The 20,358-nt window shown below is 39.6% G+C and overlaps 1 protein-coding gene across 4 annotated transcripts in view; it reads right to left on the bottom strand.

Moving 5' to 3' along the window:
- The window catches only part of RANBP3L (RAN binding protein 3 like), a 46,551-nt gene that overhangs the window by 8,693 nt on the left and 17,500 nt on the right, over positions 1 to 20,358 (bottom strand). For 2 of the 4 annotated variants that reach the window (XM_046000847.1, XM_046000848.1), the window contains exons 2-11: positions 14,863 to 14,921; positions 13,733 to 13,769; positions 13,164 to 13,241; positions 11,890 to 11,964; positions 9,426 to 9,497; positions 8,944 to 9,083; positions 6,156 to 6,259; positions 4,725 to 4,809; positions 2,048 to 2,150; positions 1,135 to 1,265 (exon numbers count right to left, since the gene is read on the bottom strand). In XM_046000847.1, coding sequence (XP_045856803.1) covers positions 1,135 to 1,265; positions 2,048 to 2,150; positions 4,725 to 4,809; positions 6,156 to 6,259; positions 8,944 to 9,083; positions 9,426 to 9,497; positions 11,890 to 11,964; positions 13,164 to 13,241; positions 13,733 to 13,769; positions 14,863 to 14,921 — 884 coding nt within the window. The remainder of the gene's footprint in view (positions 1 to 1,134; positions 1,266 to 2,047; positions 2,151 to 4,724; positions 4,810 to 6,155; positions 6,260 to 8,943; positions 9,084 to 9,425; positions 9,498 to 11,889; positions 11,965 to 13,163; positions 13,242 to 13,732; positions 13,770 to 14,862; positions 14,922 to 20,358) is intronic. The other 2 variants (XM_046000849.1, XM_046000850.1) reach the window with 1 other exon arrangement.

Below are 20,358 nucleotides of genomic sequence, written 5' to 3'. Positions count from 1 at the left end.
CACCCCCTGCAACAGGTGATCGCTGTTGCTGGTATTTTGTTTATCTTTCTAGAGATATTTGCATGTACATAGATGCCAATACGTATGTCCCTTAATTTTTCTGTAAATGGCAGAATACCATACCTATTTTCTGCATCACTTAACAATGTATTTATGTGTACCAACTTTTAAATGAAATTTAATGTCATTTGAGCTATGTAACTCACATGGAAGTAAAGGAACAGTGAAACTATTTTCATGTTTAAAAATTTTTGAGGAACACAGCATCAAAACTAGATGTGGTACCCCAGAGTACCATACTATCCTTTGATGCTTACCAAAATTAAGTATTACTGTGTATAAGAATCACCGAGATGACTTGTTAAAAATACAACCTGCCAGGGCCTCAACAGCTAGCAATTATTTCACTTAATCTCGGTTTAATCTGATTTGAGAGTTAGGCTTGGAAGCACACTTGTACTGTCAATGTATCAGGAAATCATTGGAGGAGAGAAATAGAAAGATTTGGGGGGTAAACGCAGATGGAGAAAGAGAAAGGGAAACCTGCACCTTATTGAAAAATGATTATGTCACAGTAATTACATTTCCTCTGCCTTGGCTGATCCCTAGGGCAATTAACATTCAAATCCTATGTATAATATTGGATACCACATCGGTGAAAGTCTTGCTTTATATGAAATCCAAAACTTATATAGAAGAACTTTTCAAGGACAAACAGAATTTTTTTTTATTATCTTGAACTGAAATCTATTCATCTTATCATTTAAAAATGTCCAGGGTAAGTAGAACTTTTAAATCATAGGATGATAGCACTGATTATAAAAGTAGGCATGAGAAGTGTAGAACATGGGTCTGAAGTTGTTTTAAGACAGGGTGCCTGGCTGTCTTCTTTCTAACAGACGAACGTGAACGCTTTTAAACCCAACCATCCAAATTCCTGAAAATTACATGTACTAACGTATGAATACAACAAAATGTTGGCTTCGTCTTTGGAAGCCTCTCACGTTTTTATTGAAGCAGCTCTGTCTTCAGGAAAATGGTACTTCTGCATTTATCTGCAAAGGTATTCCTGCTTTTAGAAATTGACTTCATGTATACACGTGCTGGCAGAAAGAGCACTGGTGATATACAGACCTTTAATACATTATGCTCTGCTTCTTCCCCTGTTACAACATCAATTTTCTCCAGCAAGCATTTGGGAGACGGTGTAGAAGAGAAAGCAGCAGCTGATTCAATTAAGGATATATTTTTAACAGAGTCTGTCCCTAAGAAAAAAAGAGGGAGAAAAGACACATAAAAGACCCCATTTTCGGGGCGCCTGGGTGGCTCAGTGGGTTAAAGCCTCTGCCTTCGGCTCAGGTCATGATCCCAGGTTTCTGGGATTGAGCCTAGCATTGGGCTCTCTGCTCAGCAGGGAGCTGCTTCCCCCTCTCTCTCTGCCAGCCTCTCTGCCTACTTGTGATCTCTGTCAAATAAATAGATAAAATCTTTGAAAAAAAAAAAGACCCCATTTTCTCTACTGTACAAGCTCTTCATTGTCCCCATGAATATACATGTCCCCTTAGCTTTTTATAACAATGTGTTTTTCCCAGGGCGTCTGGGTGGCTCAGTCTGTTGAACGTCTGACTTCAGCTCAGGTCATGATCTCAGGGTTCTGGGATCGAACTCCACATCAGGTTCCTTGATCAGGGGGCAGCCTGCTTCTCTCGCTCTCTCTGCCCGCCCCCACATGCTTGTGTGTGCTCTCTATCTCAAATAAATAAATGAAATCTTTTAAAAAAAATCGAATGTTTCCCAAAAGTGAAACTACCCAAGTTTAGATATATCTCTTTAATTTCTCATAGTCTCAAGTAAAAAAAATTCTAAGCTTATATATCATACAACCATATCTGTATGCTTTAATTTTTTACCCAAAAGTTTTAAAACACTGCATTATTGTTTTTTTTATTTTATAGATATTAAACAAGTAACATAGGAAAACAGGAAACACAGTAATTGAATCAATTTTTTTTTTTTTTTTTTTTTTTACAAATGAAATAATTCTTACTTGAATTTGGAGAGTTGGCAGGAAATTCTAGAGTGGATTTGAAGGGTTTTTCCTTAGTGTATGAGTCATTTTCAAGTTGAGGGTGGGTGAGATGTTGAGTATCCTAGATGAGGGAAAAAAATACATTACTGAATTGTATCCCTATAGCTTTCTTTCTTCTACTTCAACACGCAAACAAACTCCACTGCGATGTTTCTGTTTTGGGCTCCCTGTGTGCTCAGCAGGGAAATCCTTCCTGTCACATCACAGGACCCTGGCCCTGATCTTCAGGAAGCATAATGGAGTTACCACCAGCCTACGTCAGGTGGGATCTCATTCCAGGAACAAGGGGAGATGGGTTAGAGACCTGAGAGGAGGTAGCAGCTGTTCCTGGCTACGACCAGACTAATCTGAATAAAGGAGATGAAATTCTCATCTCTGTTGCAAGGTATTTCAGTATTCCCAACACTTCACTTTCGATCCAAAATAATCATACAAGTTACTCAGAGAACCACTCGCTGTCTCAGAGCTCATCTTAATTTTTCCTCTGAGACAACTGCTGCCAACAATCGCTTTTAAGGCTGCACACCTGGGGCCCTGCACAGGTGTTCTAACCAAGGCCAGGGAAGAAAAACTGAGCAATTGCCCGGCCATTTATGATCCCAGAGAGCTCCCTACAGAACAGGGGGAATTAGAACAGCACTTCAGGGACGCCTGGGTGGCTCAGTGGGTTAAGCCGCTGCCTTTGGCTCAGGTCATGATCTCAGGGTCCTGGGATCGAGTCCCACATCGGACTCTCTGCTCAGCAGGGAGCCTGCTTCCCTCTCTCTCTCTCTCTGCCTGCCTCTCTGTCTACTTGTGATCTCTCTCTGTCAAATAAATAAATAAAATCTTAAAAAAAAAAAGAAAGAACAGCACTTCAGAACTTGGGTTTCTGTCTTTTTCTTTATGAACTCAAAATTCTTCCGCATCATTTAATTGGAACTTTTAAGATATTCTGTTAAAACTGGTAGAGATGGATGTGATTATATCCATTTCAAGAAAATAAAGAGGAAGGCACAGAAAGTCTCATGACTCACTGGAACAGTGCATGGTCAGCAAAACAAGTCACGAGGGCATCCTGACCCCCAAATCACAAGGTCACAGGATTATAGGATTAACCAGAGGACACACACAAGTGATCCCTGTAGCTCCTGCCATCCTAGGATGTTATCAGTTTAGAGAGACAGGAAGCTCTGTTTCCTTTGCAAGCCAGACTGGAAGTGCCCACAGGAAATGTGCACGGGTACCTCCTCCAACCAAATTTCTAATCCCAACGGTAGTTCATTTGCTCAGGCATGTCTCTGTCTCCTCTTCGATTGTAAGCACCTCTAGAATACAGTGTCTTCCTATAGCTTTGTAAAGCCACTCCCCCAGGTGTTTTTCAATCCTGGCTGTACATTCAAATCACGTGACACCTAGCCTCACCCAGAGACTTTGATCTAATCGTTTTGGGGAGATGCCCGGGCATACACAACCCTTTAGAGACTCATGAGATGATTGTTAATATGCAGCCAAACTTGAGTCCAACACCAGAGCTTAGGATATGATGAGAACACAAAATATGTTTGGTAAGTTGAATTGAATGTTAAAGTTGATCCTGTGGGACTTGGAAAGCATTGTGTGTATGTGTGTGTATGCGATATCTTACAGAAGCTGCTAATCTAGTACCAAATTTAGGACTAAACAATATGGAAGAAATGTGCCTAAATGTATCGCCTAGAATTTCCCTCTGGAAGTTGGTCCATTCTGGTTCAGATTAAAAAATGTGGGTCAACAGCCCTAGAAGTGTGGATTTGCCCTTCACCTTGAGAGTGACAGAGGGTGCCCCTAAGCTAGAAAGCTATGACACTACTCTCAGAATTTAGGTTTAGCCTGAGGCAGGTATAGAATCAACCAAGTCTTAAAAGGGATTGATTTGTGAAAGCCCTAAAAAACTGGGAATACATAGGCCTCATGAGTTGGTTCTTTGTGATTCTGAGCCTCTATACAGGTCTTTAAATCTGTGTGGCTTCCTGTGGATCCTTGATGTAACTAGTAGTCCTCATGCACCCTCGCTGTGGAGGGCACCGTGGCAACCGCTTCATGGAGGAGGACGCCAGCTTCTAAATAGGGATGCTGGTCATACTCCTTAACAGTTTCCACTTGGCAAATATGTTTCTCTAAGCAAGTAAAGTACTGTGATTTTCCTCTTAAAACCTGGAAAAAAAAAAGTTGTGATAATGTTTTTCACCATAAAAGCTTGAAGGGGAGGGTTGTGGTTAACAAGAAAAAAATTGGCAAATGGTTTTAAGTGCATCTTGTTATGAAAGATGCCATCAAAAACCGATATTCAAATATCATTACCAGTTGACTCACCTATTGCGGATAATTCTGGGATTTCCTTGGGTACCTTGGGTGTAACACGTCGAAGAACTATTTAATATTTCTCATCAGTAATAATGTTATAATTACGCAATTCCCTTCCTCTGTGGGTTCCTGCCTATTATTCTACCAACCAGAACTTGCTTCCCAGGAGAATCTTTGCAGTTAAAGAAAGAAAATGTGCCTTTGGACTCAGGAGTTAAAGTATGCTCCAATTTAACATTGTTTTAATTAATTTTCCTCCAGAAACTCGAAGTGACAGCTTTTATAATAGAAACATTTGCCAAATTCTTACCAAAACTCTTTCCACCATGTTTTCTCCAAACACGAAATCAGAACTGCAGCTTTTAAAAGAATACTTATCTTCCTTTGCTTGACATCTAAGGAAAAAAAATGAACATTTGTTCTTTAATATAGGGATAAAGGCACGTTAGACCTTAGCACATGAAATAATCCTATGATTTAACAGATTTATGTAACACATAAAAACATCTGCTAACTCTTGTTCATCTGCATCTGAGAAATGAAGGAAAAACTGAGGTCCTCCCAGGGATGATATTTAAAATATTTCACAGCTGTGACAGCACTAGCTAAGACCAGTCCAAACACATGTCATACCCATCACTGTTCAGGCTGTGTGATCAACCAGGGGCTGGCCCAGACCTTATCTTCTTGCTTTTCCAGCACAGCCTCTCCGATCTCTCATTTCTTCTCACTCCTTCCCCAAGTGACTGATGCTTTCAGCCACCAGAAGTCTCCAGACGAAAAGCACAGCCAATCTATCTTGTTGTTAGACTTAAGTGTGCTTTTGTTTAATTTGGGTTTTTTCCTCCTGGACCTTTTTTGTTCTTGTCATTAAGAGTGTTTTTGCATGATGAGAAACTCAAAGATATGTGGCTTTCTATCTGTAGGCTGATGTGGTCTGGGATCCCCACTGCACCCCAGTGTGCACCATAGGTAAGTGCTTTGGTACCCACACGGGCCCTAATCATGTGAGTCTGGTTATGTCTATGGCTTATTTTAATCATTTCTCAGATCAAACATGCCTTCTTTGCTGATGACAGCAGTAAATACTAACTTCCATTTTGCACATTTTTCTGCTTTCTTTGTTGTCTATCCAATGTATGTCAAATACATAAAGAATAACACTAAAATAAAATAAATAACACTAAAAATGATGAGAAATGGTGGGATGCGGGGGGGTGGGGGCACCAGGGAACGGGGAGGCTGATCTAGCAGCCAGATAATTAATTCCTAACGAAATAAAAATTTAGCTGTATGTTCTTGAAATATTCTCACCTAACTCAACAAAACAATAGAGATAACCTGATATTAATATGATAATCTTTAAATATTAGAGACATTTTGAAAAGCATTTTAAAATTGTGTCTTTTAGAAAATCTCAAATAGAAATCTTAGCAATTTGGGGCGCCTGGATGGATCAGTCAGTTAAGTGTCTGCTTTTGGCTCAGGTCATGATCCCAGGGTTCTGGGATTGAGTCCCACATCAGGCCCCCTACTGCTCAGTGGGGAGTCTGCTTCTCCCTCTCCGTTTGTCTCTCCCCCAGCACATGCTCTCTCTCTCAAATAAATAAATAAAATCTTTAAAAAAGAGAAATCTTAGCAATTTATCTGTCTAGTATCAGAAACCTATTTTCCATAAACAATGATAATGATAAAGCAAGAATAAAAGGGTATCCTTTCTGTGTCCTCATCATTAACTTACCCTACTGATGTAGCATCTAAACAATTCTGGTTGGTAGTCAGCTGGACTGAAATTCTGGCACTTGGTAAATTTTCACTTAGCAAAGAGGAGTTCCCCTCAGAAATCTGAAAGAAAGGCAATTCATCAGAATGTTCCTTTCAATTGCCTTGCTGAAGGAGCATCAGATAAGGAAACATTAGGTACAGTTAAATGTATTGAAAAGTTACTATGTTCAAATACTACCCTAAGCATTTTGAGAATATTATCTCATTTACCTCTCACAACATCTCTATATAGGCTGTATGTCTATTATCCACATTTTATAGTTTATAGATGAGTAAACTGACCTAATGAGTTTAAATAACTTGGCCAGGCTTGGGCAACCAGGAACGGGGCTGACCTTAGAGCTAGGGTCTGTCTGACATCAGGGACTAGGACTGTACCCTTTGTCATCATATTCAGAAATTCCACTTCCTTTTAGTACTTTTATGTTTTTGGAATTAATTCTCATTTCTATCTTAACAAATATATCCTTCAGGACTATTTAATCCTGAAAATACCCTAAGAGCTTCACCAGCACGGCCACCAAATGTCAGAGAAAATCCCATTCATCTCTTCATCTAAAAAATTTGACTGGTGACTTAATCAACTAGTTAGTCTGTCCGCTATATATGCAAATGTTTATTACCTGATTAATGTATAAACGAAGGCGTGAGCAATTTTAGAACTGGAAGGAGCTCTAGAAATGATCGGATCTAGTATCTCCAATGTTTTAGGAACACCTCCCTTCCCCCCAGCAGGGGTTTGCAAAGATGTTTCAAGGAATTCATATCTTTAAAGGTAGACGGGGTCTGTTTCCACTCAATTTTATATCAATCAATAAAAATAATTTGGAGCATTTTCCCCTTTATAATAGAATTTGAGAGCTGAGAAATATGTATGAAGAGAATATATGTTGTTGGTTGCAAAGATCAAAGTGCATGTTCATGAATCCGTCACTCAAATGGTTTATCTCTCAGTCCAAATGGTAGTTTTTATTCTTATGTACTTAAAATGGTTTTTACTGGGCATATATTTTTTAAATTGTACATAATAAGTGACCACTGATTGATGACAGTGAATGAAAATAGCTCTGATTTTATATACAAGTCTTTAAGGAACATGAAAATAGCAGTTCTATGAAATTCACCTACAGTTAATTTTCACTAGATCTGTAAATTACATTATTTTGTCAGAGTTCTTACATTGCATTTTATATAACATGCCTTTAAATCTTCAGAGGTCATTATTAGACAGAGAAAAGTCAATAATGGGCATATCCAGTTAAGTTGTTCACTAATAAATTGCCATTCATATGGCAAGAAGAAATGCTTACAAACAATTACCTGAAAATTTCTCTCATTCTTTATCATTTAGAAAGAAAATACAAGAATAAATTTTATTTTTAAAATATATAATGCAAGATTTCAATAAACCATGCCAAAGAAGAAATATTGATTTACTTTTTATATCATAATATGTAACAAAAAATTTAATCTATAATTTATAGTACATCCTGTTCCAAAGTCATATGCAATATAACATTTTAGAAATTAGTCAACATATCATACTTTTTCTTACATACCTTAACACAAATTAAACAACATGCATCTCTTCTTAAATGGATAAAAGTAAGAATTTATGCAATGTAATGATGATTATTAGGTTGTATTTATATGATAACTTTTAATAATCTACTGATTTGAAATTTAAAACATGTTTTACTTAAAACTCATGCCATATTCCATGCAGAAATAATGAAATGATTTTTAAAAATCACAGTGAGTCTCATGAGATCATATCTCACATAGAAAAAGGTTTGGAATTACAAAAATGTTGTCAAATGCTGACCAAGTTCAACTCTCTCACTTCACGGATAAAAAGAGAAGATTGGGTGCTTTGACCAAGAATGTAAACATAAGTTAGTTAGGGGCAGAGGTAGGATTAGTACTGATCTGATTCTTTTTTCATTGCATTGATGAAATGACTGGCATCTTAATTTCCATGTGTCCCTGTCTTTGGGTTTAGTATTAAAAAACAAAACAAAACAAAACAGGTGACCAAGCTTCAACAGTTCAGCTGGAAACAAATGAAGAATGGAATGGCTCTCAAATCCTGGGTGTTGTTCCTCTCAAGTATTGGCTTCTGGAAGACACAGCAACAGAATATCCCCAAACCCGTATCTGCATGGCTTGAGCAAAATGACAATCTCCCTAAAAAGGCCCACAGTGAGGGACTCAGCCACCCACAACCCCTGGAAGGGAGACTATTTCTCTGTCTTCGGAAGCTTCCCCAGTCCTCCCAATTCCCAACTCTGTGTGGGTAATTCTCTGCTGCCGTTATCCATGAAGATGGATCTGGATGGATTCCCGGTGTGAGCTAAACTGGAAAAGTCACACAGAAAACGCCTGTTCCTTTTTTGATTTGTGGCTCCTGGTCCTGGCCACCTCATTGCTCCCTCGGTTCTCATGAGGAGTCAGTGCCCTGGAACAAGGCCCCAGAAGTTTCTACCATAAGGGACTCAACTTTACAGTTAGGAGAGACCACAAAACTAGTTTCTAGGAACACCTTGCCATTTCAAGAGGACAACTTTAATAAGGTCACCGAGGGCTGCTTCCTATCTATCATCTGGGTGTTTCTCCAGCCTGGCAGCTGCGTCAGCAACAGAACTCAAGTCAGGCAGCCCCTAACACTGAGCGTAGGGCCCAGAACAATCTGCTAAATGAAAGATGGAGACTTGATGTCAACCCCCCATAGGATATTTTCTTACATTATTTTTTGTTTTTTCCTTAGTCTTGCAGGATTCCAAGGTATTGTGTCCAAATGTTTTTCTTAGTTTTTCACACCTTTGAGCTTGAGGTGGTTGCAGAACAGCAGGTCTTAGGACATGTTCAGAATGTTTCACAGGACCTTAAAAGAACAGAATGAAGGAGTCACTAACAGAATCTTTAGTGACATACTTCTTCCTCCAGATTTTTGACCAATTTAACGTCTATTTTCTAAAGTCATCATTAAGTGAGGGATTAATGTTGACTGATCAACGTGAAAATAGCCAGTGAATTGCTTAGTGCTTACTTCAGACCTAGCTTTTACCCGTTACCTATTCATCTTGACCCTGGGACTTTTCTTACCAAATTTGTTTTTTCACGTTTTGTCACTTGACCCTACTTCAGATCCCAACACACACAGAACAAATTAAACTATAAATGGTAAAATGTAAAATTCCAGAGGTTCTTAGAATAAACTACATACCTTGTTCTGTACTGTTCATATCCACATTCCTTTGCACAAGAGTTGATGTCATAAAAACATTGTTTTTCTTCACTGTGAGAAAAAATATTTAGTGCGTTTTAAATCTGAGTCAGTTTCTAGGAATTCGGTTTTAGCAGTCCTGTACTACATTCACCAGTAGATGTCGCTGTTGGCACTAATAACTGTAGCAGTGAGCCGAGAAGGCAGTCCGCTAGAAACAGGTGATGGCAGGGCGTTCTGCCACGTATGTCTGCTGACTTTCAGAAATATAAATGAAGATTGGTCCACTAATGGAACGGGCACTCTTCTTCATCTTTCATCACCATGAAAATGATTACTGAAATGAGTACGTATTATAAAATCTGATGGTAGTGAGCCCTCTGTATTAATATATATTTCTTTTTTTTTAAAGATTTTATTTATTTGACAGAGAGAGAGAGATCACAAGTAGGCAGAGAGGCAGGCACAGAGAGTGGGGGGAAGCAGGCTCCCCGCTGAGCAGAGAGCTCGATGCAGGGCTCTATCCCAGGACCCAGAGACCATGCCCAGAGCCAAGGGCAGAGGCCCAACCCACTGAGCCACCCAGGCGCCCCTTAATATGTAATTCTTATAAAATGTTATGAAACTAATAGCAAATTCTTCCACTTTCCCAACTCTAGTGATACCTAGAGAGAGATGACTGTTGTGCTAGGGGATTTTTTCTATGAAGTGTGTTGGTGGCATAAGACTAAGGATGGTGGTTGCAATATAGGACTTTTATACATTTCAAAGTGATCACCTCCCTCTTGGTTGCAAATTGCAGAAACAACAACCTTTGAGGATTTGATTACTGGAAATGAGAAAAGAATAAGAACTGCTTCATCTAAGTATTAAAAATACTACAGGGGCACCTGGGTTAAGCCTCTGCCTTCAGCTCAGGTCATGGTCTCAGGGTCCTGAGATCGAGCCCTGCATCGGACTCTCTGTTCAGCGGGGAGCTTCTCCTTCTCTCTCTGCCTGCCTCTCTGCCTACTTGTGATCTCTCTCTGTCAAATAAATAAATAATGTCTTTATTAAAAAAAAAAAACTACAAAGGTTGGTGTAGAATCACTTCTCTAATTCAAAGTTCAATTAAATGCTTTATGATCTTTATTATTAAAAACCAGCAACAAATAGGCCATATCAAGTGGTACTATTTTTCTCCATTCCAATATCACCAACATTCTGCACAACATAAAATAGAATGGTACTTACTGATATCAATGCTCCTTTAATCTTTTTGTATGTGTATATCTTATTTAAAATAATAATGAATCAAAACAGTTACTCAGATAACTTACATCCATCCCTTCACTTTATGCACAAATACAAAAAAACACAGTATCTCTAGGATTAGGACCCCTGTGTCTTTTAATGTCTGTAACTTGTCAGGTTTAAAGGGGGTCTACTGAGATTGAAAGTATTTCTTCTGTATCTGAAAGGTATCTGACATATATGTTCCTCAGTCATGTTTGAAATTATTAATAAGAATATAAATTCATTAGTTTGAAAACCTTATGGCTCCCATGTAGAAAGGGATTATTTAGAAGGAAGTGAATAGTTCGTATTTTTTATTTCTTAGTCGCAAGCTTAACCTGGAAAAGGCAGCTAGTTGTTCAGTAGAAACAAAAACAAAAAGAATATAAAATTGTAATTTTAATGTAATGTTCTAACCATTTCAAATATTTTATGACAAGATAGATTTCATTAGCAAAAGCACTCTAAATGTCAAATTAAAAGAAGTAATGTTTTAGTGAAAGGTTAAGTAATCATATTCTAAAAATATAAATCAGGGCGCCTGGGTGGCTCAGTGGGTTAAAGCCTCCACCTTTGGCTCAGGTCGTGATCTCAGGGTCCTGGGATCAAGCCCTGCATCGGGCTCTCTGCTCAGCAGGGAGCCTGCTTCCTCCTCTCCCTGCCTGCCTCTCTGCCTATTTGTGATCTCTGTCTGTCAAGTAAATAAACAAAATCTTTGAAAAAAAAAAATCTCCCACAGGAGTTAAAAATATAAATGAAAATAAAAGGAATCATATTCTCAACCTTAGAATAGTCACCTAGAGCATAAATTTTAGAATAAGAATTTAAAGTATAGCTATATATTTTGAGCACTGTATATATTATAAACTGTACAGATGAATATTAATGAATAAAATAAAGTTATCTTATGGAGCTGCCCTATATAACATTTTGCTATCATAAACATAAATTCCTTAAGAGCATCATCAAACTCAAAATTTCTGCCAAAATTAGATCCACTGTCTGGATTCATGGAACTGGAATTCATAAGGCATTCTACTAATCATAATTTGCTAAGTCCTGCATTTTGCCACTAAAATGCCAGCATTTTATAGTAGCTGAGTAAGAAAGCTCACCATTAGTACCATCAAAGAGATGGATTTTGAAAAGTCAGAGTGTCAGGCTCAAGGTTCTAGAAGCTGTTTATTACCTGGCCCAGAAGTGGGGAAGGTCAGGAGGTTGGTGAAGGATGATGATCTCATTCGATTCTGGGACAAGGTGGATGCTAGAAGCAAATTGCAAACTGAAGTCAGTGAGGAAGTAGGTTTTTGTGTTTCTTTTGATTTGGACTTTTGCTGTTTCTAATATTTCTATATCACTAATTTAGAAAAGGTTCTTGTTTTTTTTTTTTTAAGATTTTATTTATTCATTTGACAGACAGAGATCACAAATAGGCAGAGAGGCAGGCAGAGAGAGGGAAGCAGGCTCCCTGCTAAGCAGAGAACCTGACGTGGGGCTCGATCCCAGGACCCTGAGATCATGACCTGAGCTGAAGGCAGAGGCTTTAACCCACTGAACCACCTAGGTGCCCCAGTTTTTGTATTTTTAATCAATAGAAATAAAATATGCCTGTCATGAGAATTATAAATTAATTTCTATTCAATTCAATAAATATTGGAGTGCTCCCCATGTATAAGACACTCTATCAGGCATGAAGACAACCTCAAGGAAGGCGCAGTGGAGGAGAGCAGACATACACAGAGATAGCTGTCTTACAAGGCAGAGAGGGCAATGCAGTCATGTATAAAAGGAATCACGGAGTGCTTAGAGTATAGAAGAGAGGCAAACTGAGTTACTGGTTTATTCAGAGTAGGGTATGTGATGAAGTTCTTTTTTTTTTTTTAATTTTATTTATTTGACAGACAGAGATCAGAAGTAGGCAGAGAGGCAGGCAGAGAGAGAGGGGAAGCAGGCTTCCCTCTGAGCAGAGAGCCCGAGGCGGGGCTCGATCCCAAGACTCTGGGATCACGACCAGAGCCAAAGGCAGAGGCTCAACCCACTGAGCCACCCAGGTACCCCTAGAATAGGGTATGTAATGAAGTTCTTAAAGTGTTCTTTCCAAGGCAGACATCTATTTGTTTAAGTAGATGGTAACTTAGGGAGAAATGTCAGTTTCCCCTAATTACAAAGTTAATGCATACTCAATGCGGACACTCTGGAAACATGACAGAGTGCAGAGTGGTCAATTGCTGACATTATGGCTGATGTCCTTTCCATCTTCCATCCCATGTTGACAAATTGAATTTTTACATAGTGACTCACTGTACAATTCATCTTATAGACTGCTATTTTTATCCAGTAATTTATTATAAACACTCTCCAATGGGTAGACTTTTAAACATTTCCCTTTGAAAAGTTTCTCACTAATTTCACACTCAGAGAATAACATAACAGTGACCAGCCAACAGTCAGGTCTATACCTACCTCCTTGGAACTGAGGATCTGTCGTATGCAAAGTAAAAGATGAAGACCGTGCACGCTTTCTTAGAAAACCATTGCATTCTGCAAGAAATTCAACAGGACGGGTAAAATTGCCAGCAATAACAAATTATCCTCAACCAAGATGGGGAAGGATAAATAGAATGAACTTTTGCCTACATAGATCATCACCTGCTAACATGTTAAGTCCTGAAGCCCAAGTTTAAACACGGGGGTTAATAGCTTGGTGATTTTAAAGTGATAGGCATCTCATCCTCCTAAGAAACTCTTAGAAACAAGTGGCTTTGGCAAGAAACTGCATGTGACTTTTGAGATTGTGTAGGGAGAGTCTTTGGTTGGTGGAGACCCGGGCACTGGAGAAACAAGGGATTTTAGGCATTGCTAACGTCAGTGTTCCTACATGTCATCTTTCAAAACAAAAGCCAGTTCATTTGGTGTTTAAACACCAGCAGAACCATGAAGTTTTCCCCAGTTCTTGCCACATGGCAAAACACTTGTGCCTGCTTCTTTTCTTTGTCCAAAGACAGGTTGAAATACAGAATGTAAGTCATTACCCTGCTCGGCTGTTTCATACGTGTCTTCTGCTGGTCTCTGGAAAGAAACAAAATTGCCAATGAGAGCTGAGTGTTTGCTGCATCAGAATTCGACCCTGTCACTTTAGAACAGAATTCTCAAAAGCCACGTCTATTCAGCTAGGTCAGGGCAAACCCACTCACCTTTGCTCCTTTATTCGCTAGGCATATTTTCAAGACAAAACAAAGTCTTAGTGGAGCGGTTTTGTATTTCAGTGACTGCAGAATCCCTTGTCAGAACTTGTTTAAAAGGAAGATTGAAACACCAGCTCTCAAGATGTGAGCTGTAGGCCTGGGGTGGGGCCCAGGAAACTGACTTTCGACCAGGGCTTAGGGGTTGAGCGTCTCTTCTTCTTTTCTTTTTTTCCAAGATCATCTTTAAATATTTAATTTATTTGTTTGACAGACAAAAATCACAAGTTGGCAGAGAGGCAGGCAGAGAGAGAGGGGGAAGCAGGCTCCCTGCTGAGCAGAGAGCCCGATGCGGGGCTCAATCCCAGGACCCTGATCTCAGCCGAAGGCAGAGGCTTTAACCCACTGAGCCACCCAGGCACCCCTGAGTGTCTCTTTAGTGAGGTTTGTAGGTAGTAGGGTAAATGACTTGGATAAGCAGGAACGAATAACAGGAAAATATTAATTGAGCTAAAGTGGGAAAGCTACTAATCTTATTGTTGGTCTTTCAAAGCAGGTGGTTTCAGTATGATGCAGATAGGGGCCTTAAGATCCCTTTTAATAAATCAAGCATCATAATTTAGAACTTATTTTGTACCTAGTTTTAGGCGAGGTCAGTGGAGACCTATGAGGAATTTCGACCCTGCTAACCTCTCTCAATCCCGCCCTTTTCCAAGTCACTCTAAAAAACCCTATAATTTTGGTAAAGATGGCATGTTATTCATAGCTTCAAGACAAGGCAGGCCTCTGGCCTCCCATTTAGGCCAAATTGCTGCCAGTAAAAACCTACTGTATAAATATTCTAGAGGCACGGCTCTGCTGCTAAGTGAGGAGCAAGAGGATAAACTAAGGCAATCATGATACCATTCAGCGTCACTGGCTTCTTGAAATATCATTTTGTCAAAGTCAAAGTCAAACAAAGAAACTTAGCTTGATCTTACCTTAAAAGTGTGTTCTCTCTTTGCGAAAACGAATACTGGTTGAGCAATGACAGATTTTTCTGTAAAAGAAAAAGAACAGACAAAAAGTCAAATTATATTTGGAAAAATTTAACACATGTTTGAAGACTTTTGTTGTTTCATTTTGTATTTTTCCTGCCTTTGGGTAGTATCCAAACTCTTTTTACACGGACACTATAACTTGCATATTTACAAATGATTTTAACAGTTAATTACAGAAATAAATACTCGGGGAAAGCGATAATAATGTGTTTCCATAAAGAGTGAGATCATCCCATTAAAAGAACACACTTTAAGTGTTTAAAGAAAACAGAGTGTAATCACCTGCATTCAGAATATCATTAGGACATCGTGATTAACATCTTTGCTTTTAGAATGAAAAAAGGCAAGGAGTGAAAAATCTCATCTAAAAATAGTTCTTCTAGGGGCGCCTGGGTGACTCAGTGGGTTAAAGCCTCTGCCTTCAGCTCAGATCATGATCTCAGGGTCCTGGGATCGAGCTCCGCATTGGGCTCTCTGCTCAGCAGGAAGCCTGCTTCCCCCTCTCTCTCTGCCTGCCTCTCTGCCTACTTGTAATCTCTCTGTCTGTCAAATAAATAAATAAAATCTTTTAAAAAATAGTTCTTCTACTTAGGTTGGATCTCAAGGTAAAAATGGTATAGATATATTGCATTCCATCCTTAGAATGATCCAGAAATAATCTATACTTCCTTGATTGGAGTTGTCATATACTAAGCTGTGTTTTCAATATTTAGACTAAGAATCAGTCTTAGTCTTTTGTCCTCAGCTCGGCTGACCTTATTAATCTTTTATATTTTCTTACCTTAGGTAAGACAACAGAGAGAAACTCATTTACTATAGGGTGTAAATGAGTGATAACAACTTTAAATATCAGGAGTCCAGAATTCTAGGGGAAAATGACATGCTTGTCAAAAGCCTGGGCCCTGAAGTTGGGCCCATGTAGCACTAATACTTGGGGAAATAATATGTTTGTACCTTTAGTTTCTTCATCTGAAAACAAAATGAAGATTATAACAATAGTTACCTCACAGAGTTTATGGGACGATTAAATGGATTTTTGGATGTAAGTACTCAGATTTTTACAAGACAAAAATAAACAAGAGAAAATATCTTTAAAGAAAGGATATTAAATATGTGGCATGCCCCCAATCCCCATTTCAAAACTCTTAGCTGACATTGCCAGTTTATGATAACGCTCTTTCTTCTTTTCCATTTTTCTTCCTTTCCATCTTTCTTTCTCTTTCTTTCTTTCTTTCTTCCTCTTTCCTTCTTTCTTAAGTTGAAGTGTAAGTGACAACACTTTCTTAATGACCCCAAATAGGATCTTAGAATTTTCTCATTACAGGTTTCCAGCAGCAATTACCAATATATCGTCCTGGAATAAAAGTCAAGGTAATTTGCCCTCCCTGGGCTGAATAAACAAAACTCTCACCAAAGAGTTTCAAAGAGCTATCAGATATCAGACAATTTATTTACTAGGAAGGGGTCTTCCAGTTCCCCATAATCTAATCCCATAAGAGTGTCAAAACTCTGCCAGACCACCCTTGCCAAGCTCCTGGGCCCTGTGATCTTGGGTACCTTCTTTCAGTCCGGTGAGGTAAACTGTTCAATTTTTCATGCAAGTGCTTACCACACTGGCTGCCCTTGGAGCCAAGCGAGCCCCAGCAGAAAGCACACAAGAACGTGCTGGCATTCCCATCCATATTAAATTACAGCTCAGTGCTCTGTTCCTTCTTGAACAGACTCCTCTTCCAGCAATTACATTAGATTTAAGAAATGAGAACTCTAGTGACTTAGAAAGAAAATAGTCTTTGTGAATGTTCCGGGGAATACTTGTGAATTAGACTTATAAATTAGCCTCTTCTAAACTGGCCTTAGGGTAGTTCTGCCTAAAATAGCATGAGGAGCCCTAATTCTAGACAATGGACATGCTGACTTTCCCTTGATCAAAACATGCAGCTAAACACAGGCAAAAGCAATCTTCTGGGTAGCATTATGTGTTCCTTGCAACTTGGAGGACCTATGATAGAGTAAGTACATCACTGTTGTTCATTAATTCAATTAATATTTATTAAACATCTTTTTGTGCCAGCCACAGTGCTAGGACAGGGGTATATACTGTCTGATTGAAGGTACAGTAGCTTCAGCCTACTCCCTACTACTGAGGGAGTACTGAGCCTACTCAGTACTACTTCAGTACCTTCTCCCCCTGACACTGTGCGGCACAGTGGTTGGAAAGCAGAGACTCTCCTCATCTCCTTCTCCATCTGGATTCTCCCAAACAACTCTTTTGGCTCCAAAGACAACGCCCAAAGTAAGCATTTTTCAAACCATCAGATCCATAACAATTTTCTTACCTGACCCAGTAGGAAATTTTCAAAATATAAGCAAGGTTCTTATGATTTTATATATATATTTTTAAAAGATTTTATCTTTTTGACAGAGATCACAAGTAGGCAGAGAGGCAGGCAAAGAGAGAGGAGGAAGCAGGCTCCTTGCCGAGCAGAGATCCCGATGCAGGGCTTGATCCCAGGATCCCAAGATCATGACCTGAGCCGAAGGCAGAGGCTTTAACCCACTGAGCCACCCAGGCGCCCCTGATTTTATATTTTAAAATTTAACCCCTTTTCTTTCTGATGTAGTCATTGATCCACCCATTTATTCAAAACATGTGTTTTGAGGGTTGACTGTGTACAAGACACCTTGCAAGGCAAGAGAGAGAGGACAAGTGGTACAAGATGAGGCTGAAAGCAAGTGAACATAAACTTCTTTTTTCCTCTTCTAGTAAATAGCACAGTTTCCCCCTCCCCCAATTTTAGGTGGGTTGCAAGGCCTTGTCCCTGCCATTACTTCTGTATGTTTAACTGACGGTCTCTGACAAACCTGCTTCATCTAGGAAAGCAACTGGAGGATTTCTCAATGGATCATCTCAGAGCAGGAGGTTCAAAAGGATCTGTGTAGCCAAAAGCAGAAGCAGAAGAGGAGGAAGACTCTGAACAGGGAGTACCATTGACTCAGAGCAGCAGGAGTGGGGTAGGCTCCGCTAGGGGCCCCAAGTTTCTGCTACACAGTTTCTCCCACGTAGAGCCCTGCAGACCGCCTCTCTGCTGCGTTGGTAGTTCAGGAAAAGTGAAAACTGAGTCATCCACACTGGATAGAACCAGGCTACTCTAGCCGGGGCCAGAAAGGTTATGGAAACAGTGTTGGCAGGAAAGAGAGTGGCAACAGCCCCCCTGCAGAGGGGCCGGCTCTGCCAAATGGGTCACTTCTTAATTGCTACCAGGACTGGAATTATCCACTTGGACCGAGGCCCTGGCGAGTCCTGCATTTTCTTCTCCCCTTCTTCCTGGACCTATCCACATGTCTGCCACATCCTCTTCTCTAATTTCTTCTTGTACACTCTTATCCCAGGCTCCAATTCTGTTCTTTATGCCCCTGCCTCTTTTACTTGTGTCCAGCTCTGGGACTGGTCAAAGCATGGATTTTGGAGCTGTGAAGTGTAATGGTCCTAGAGCTGTTTTGTTTGTTTGTTTATTTGTTTTAAATTACTCTAAGCCTCAGCTTTATCACCTCTCTCTGTATGTACTTTGAAAAGGTTGTCATGAGGACTGAAGCAATGTATGCATACGGAGCACCTGGTACAGCTTCCTCTTCAAACCTGTTTGGAGCAAAGCAGAACCTCATCTATCACCCATCCATCTATCTGTCTATCCATCCATTCTCCATATACGCATGCATCTCTCCATCTATCCAGATACTTGCAGTATCTTCCATATCTACCAATCGATCTATCTGTCTATCCATCCATTCTCCATATACGCATGCATCTCTCCATCTATCCAGATACTTGCAGTATCTTCCATATCTACCAATTGATCTATCCACCCATCCATGAACATATAGCAATAAATCAGACCACAGTTTGCACAGAAGACATTCACTAAAAGTCGGATTCCCTGCCCTCTTCCTCCTCTTCCATCCAATGTTACATGTAGGAACCCTGTGAGTCTTGTTAGTTTTGGGGAAACATCTCATTGTTCCTCAAGGGTCTTTCTCTTTCCTTTCACTCATTACCTTAACCTTACCCCAGTTTTCTTCTCCCTTCTCCTCATTGAGATCCTATATTTCTTCTTCTTTTACTCTCAGGAAGTTCCTGAATTCAGGCTGTGGCCCATACATAGTTTTAGAGATTGTTGGTCCTCGACGTGTGGTCCAGATCGACCAGTAGCATTACAGGGTGCTTATTAGAAATGCAGACTCTCAGGCCCCACCCCAGACCTACAGAATGAGCATTTGGATTTGACACTGTCCCCAGGTGATGTATATATATATTTAAGAAACTCTAGACTATTCCCGGTTTCTTTCATCTGAGACCAAATTTAGGAAGATGGCGGTAGAGACTCGTGGGGTCAATGATTAAACCTCTAGATGTTCTGAGTAACCTGACAATTAATGAGAAAATGATTATTACTCAAACCACGTACTACGATTTTTATGACTCAATGTTGGGTGAAGTCAAGGGTACTCTGAAGACTTAACTAGAAATCCCTGTAGTAAGGATATTAAAATATTGACATTGATATTGAAATCAGTCATTCAGCTATTTTGCTTAAAGCAATTAATGATTTCCTCTGATGCAAAAGTTAGATTGCTGCCTTGATGTGCCTGAAATCTGACTTTTTTTTTCCTTGAAAACTGTTTTCAGAAAAATGTCTCTGCTTGAGATTATTATTATTGTTTTAAAGATTTTGTTTATTTGACAGAGAGAGACAGCGAGAGAGGGAATGCAAGCAGGGGGAGTGGGAGAGGGAGAAGCAGTCTTCCTGCCAAGCAGGGAGCCCGATGTGGGGCTCAATCCCAGGACCCTGATATCATGACCTGAGCCAAGGGCAGATGCTTAATGACTGTGCCACCCAGGCACCACTCTGCTTGAGATTATTAAATGTTGATTAAAATATTCATTTCTGCAAGGCAAAAAATTAGGCGAAAAGCATAAACTACATAAAAATCCTTGCCATGGTACTGAGTTTCTTTGACAAAAATCGGAAATTCCTTAAGTTTCAACTCTAAAAATGATCTCTTTTGTAGAAAAAATGGACAAATCATAGCAAGTGAACTTTAGATGAGAAGCACAGGCATGAGACATTCTGTACTTATTTCCAGCCATACACGGAGGGGTTCTATAAAAATGCAAAAGGAATGAAATAAACAACAAATTACCCACCCACTGACATATAAAAAGTAAGTCTTTGCAGAGTGGGTAGCAGAGTCACAGACTGACATTACGAACTGTGATGGGAACACTCTTGGTTCTATGTTATGAGATGCTTTGTACTGCCTTGGAGATAAAATAACCAGGACCCCGGAGGAAAACAGAGGCAGTTTACACAGGAAGTTTCCAGGCTGATTACAAAACACTAGCTCAACTTGAGACACAGGATGAATGGACCCTGCTGG

Source organism: Meles meles, chromosome 3 (genome assembly GCF_922984935.1).
Source record: "Meles meles chromosome 3, mMelMel3.1 paternal haplotype, whole genome shotgun sequence".
Taxonomy (NCBI): Eukaryota; Metazoa; Chordata; class Mammalia; order Carnivora; family Mustelidae; genus Meles; species Meles meles.
This window is presented reverse-complemented; position numbering and strand designations above follow the sequence as displayed.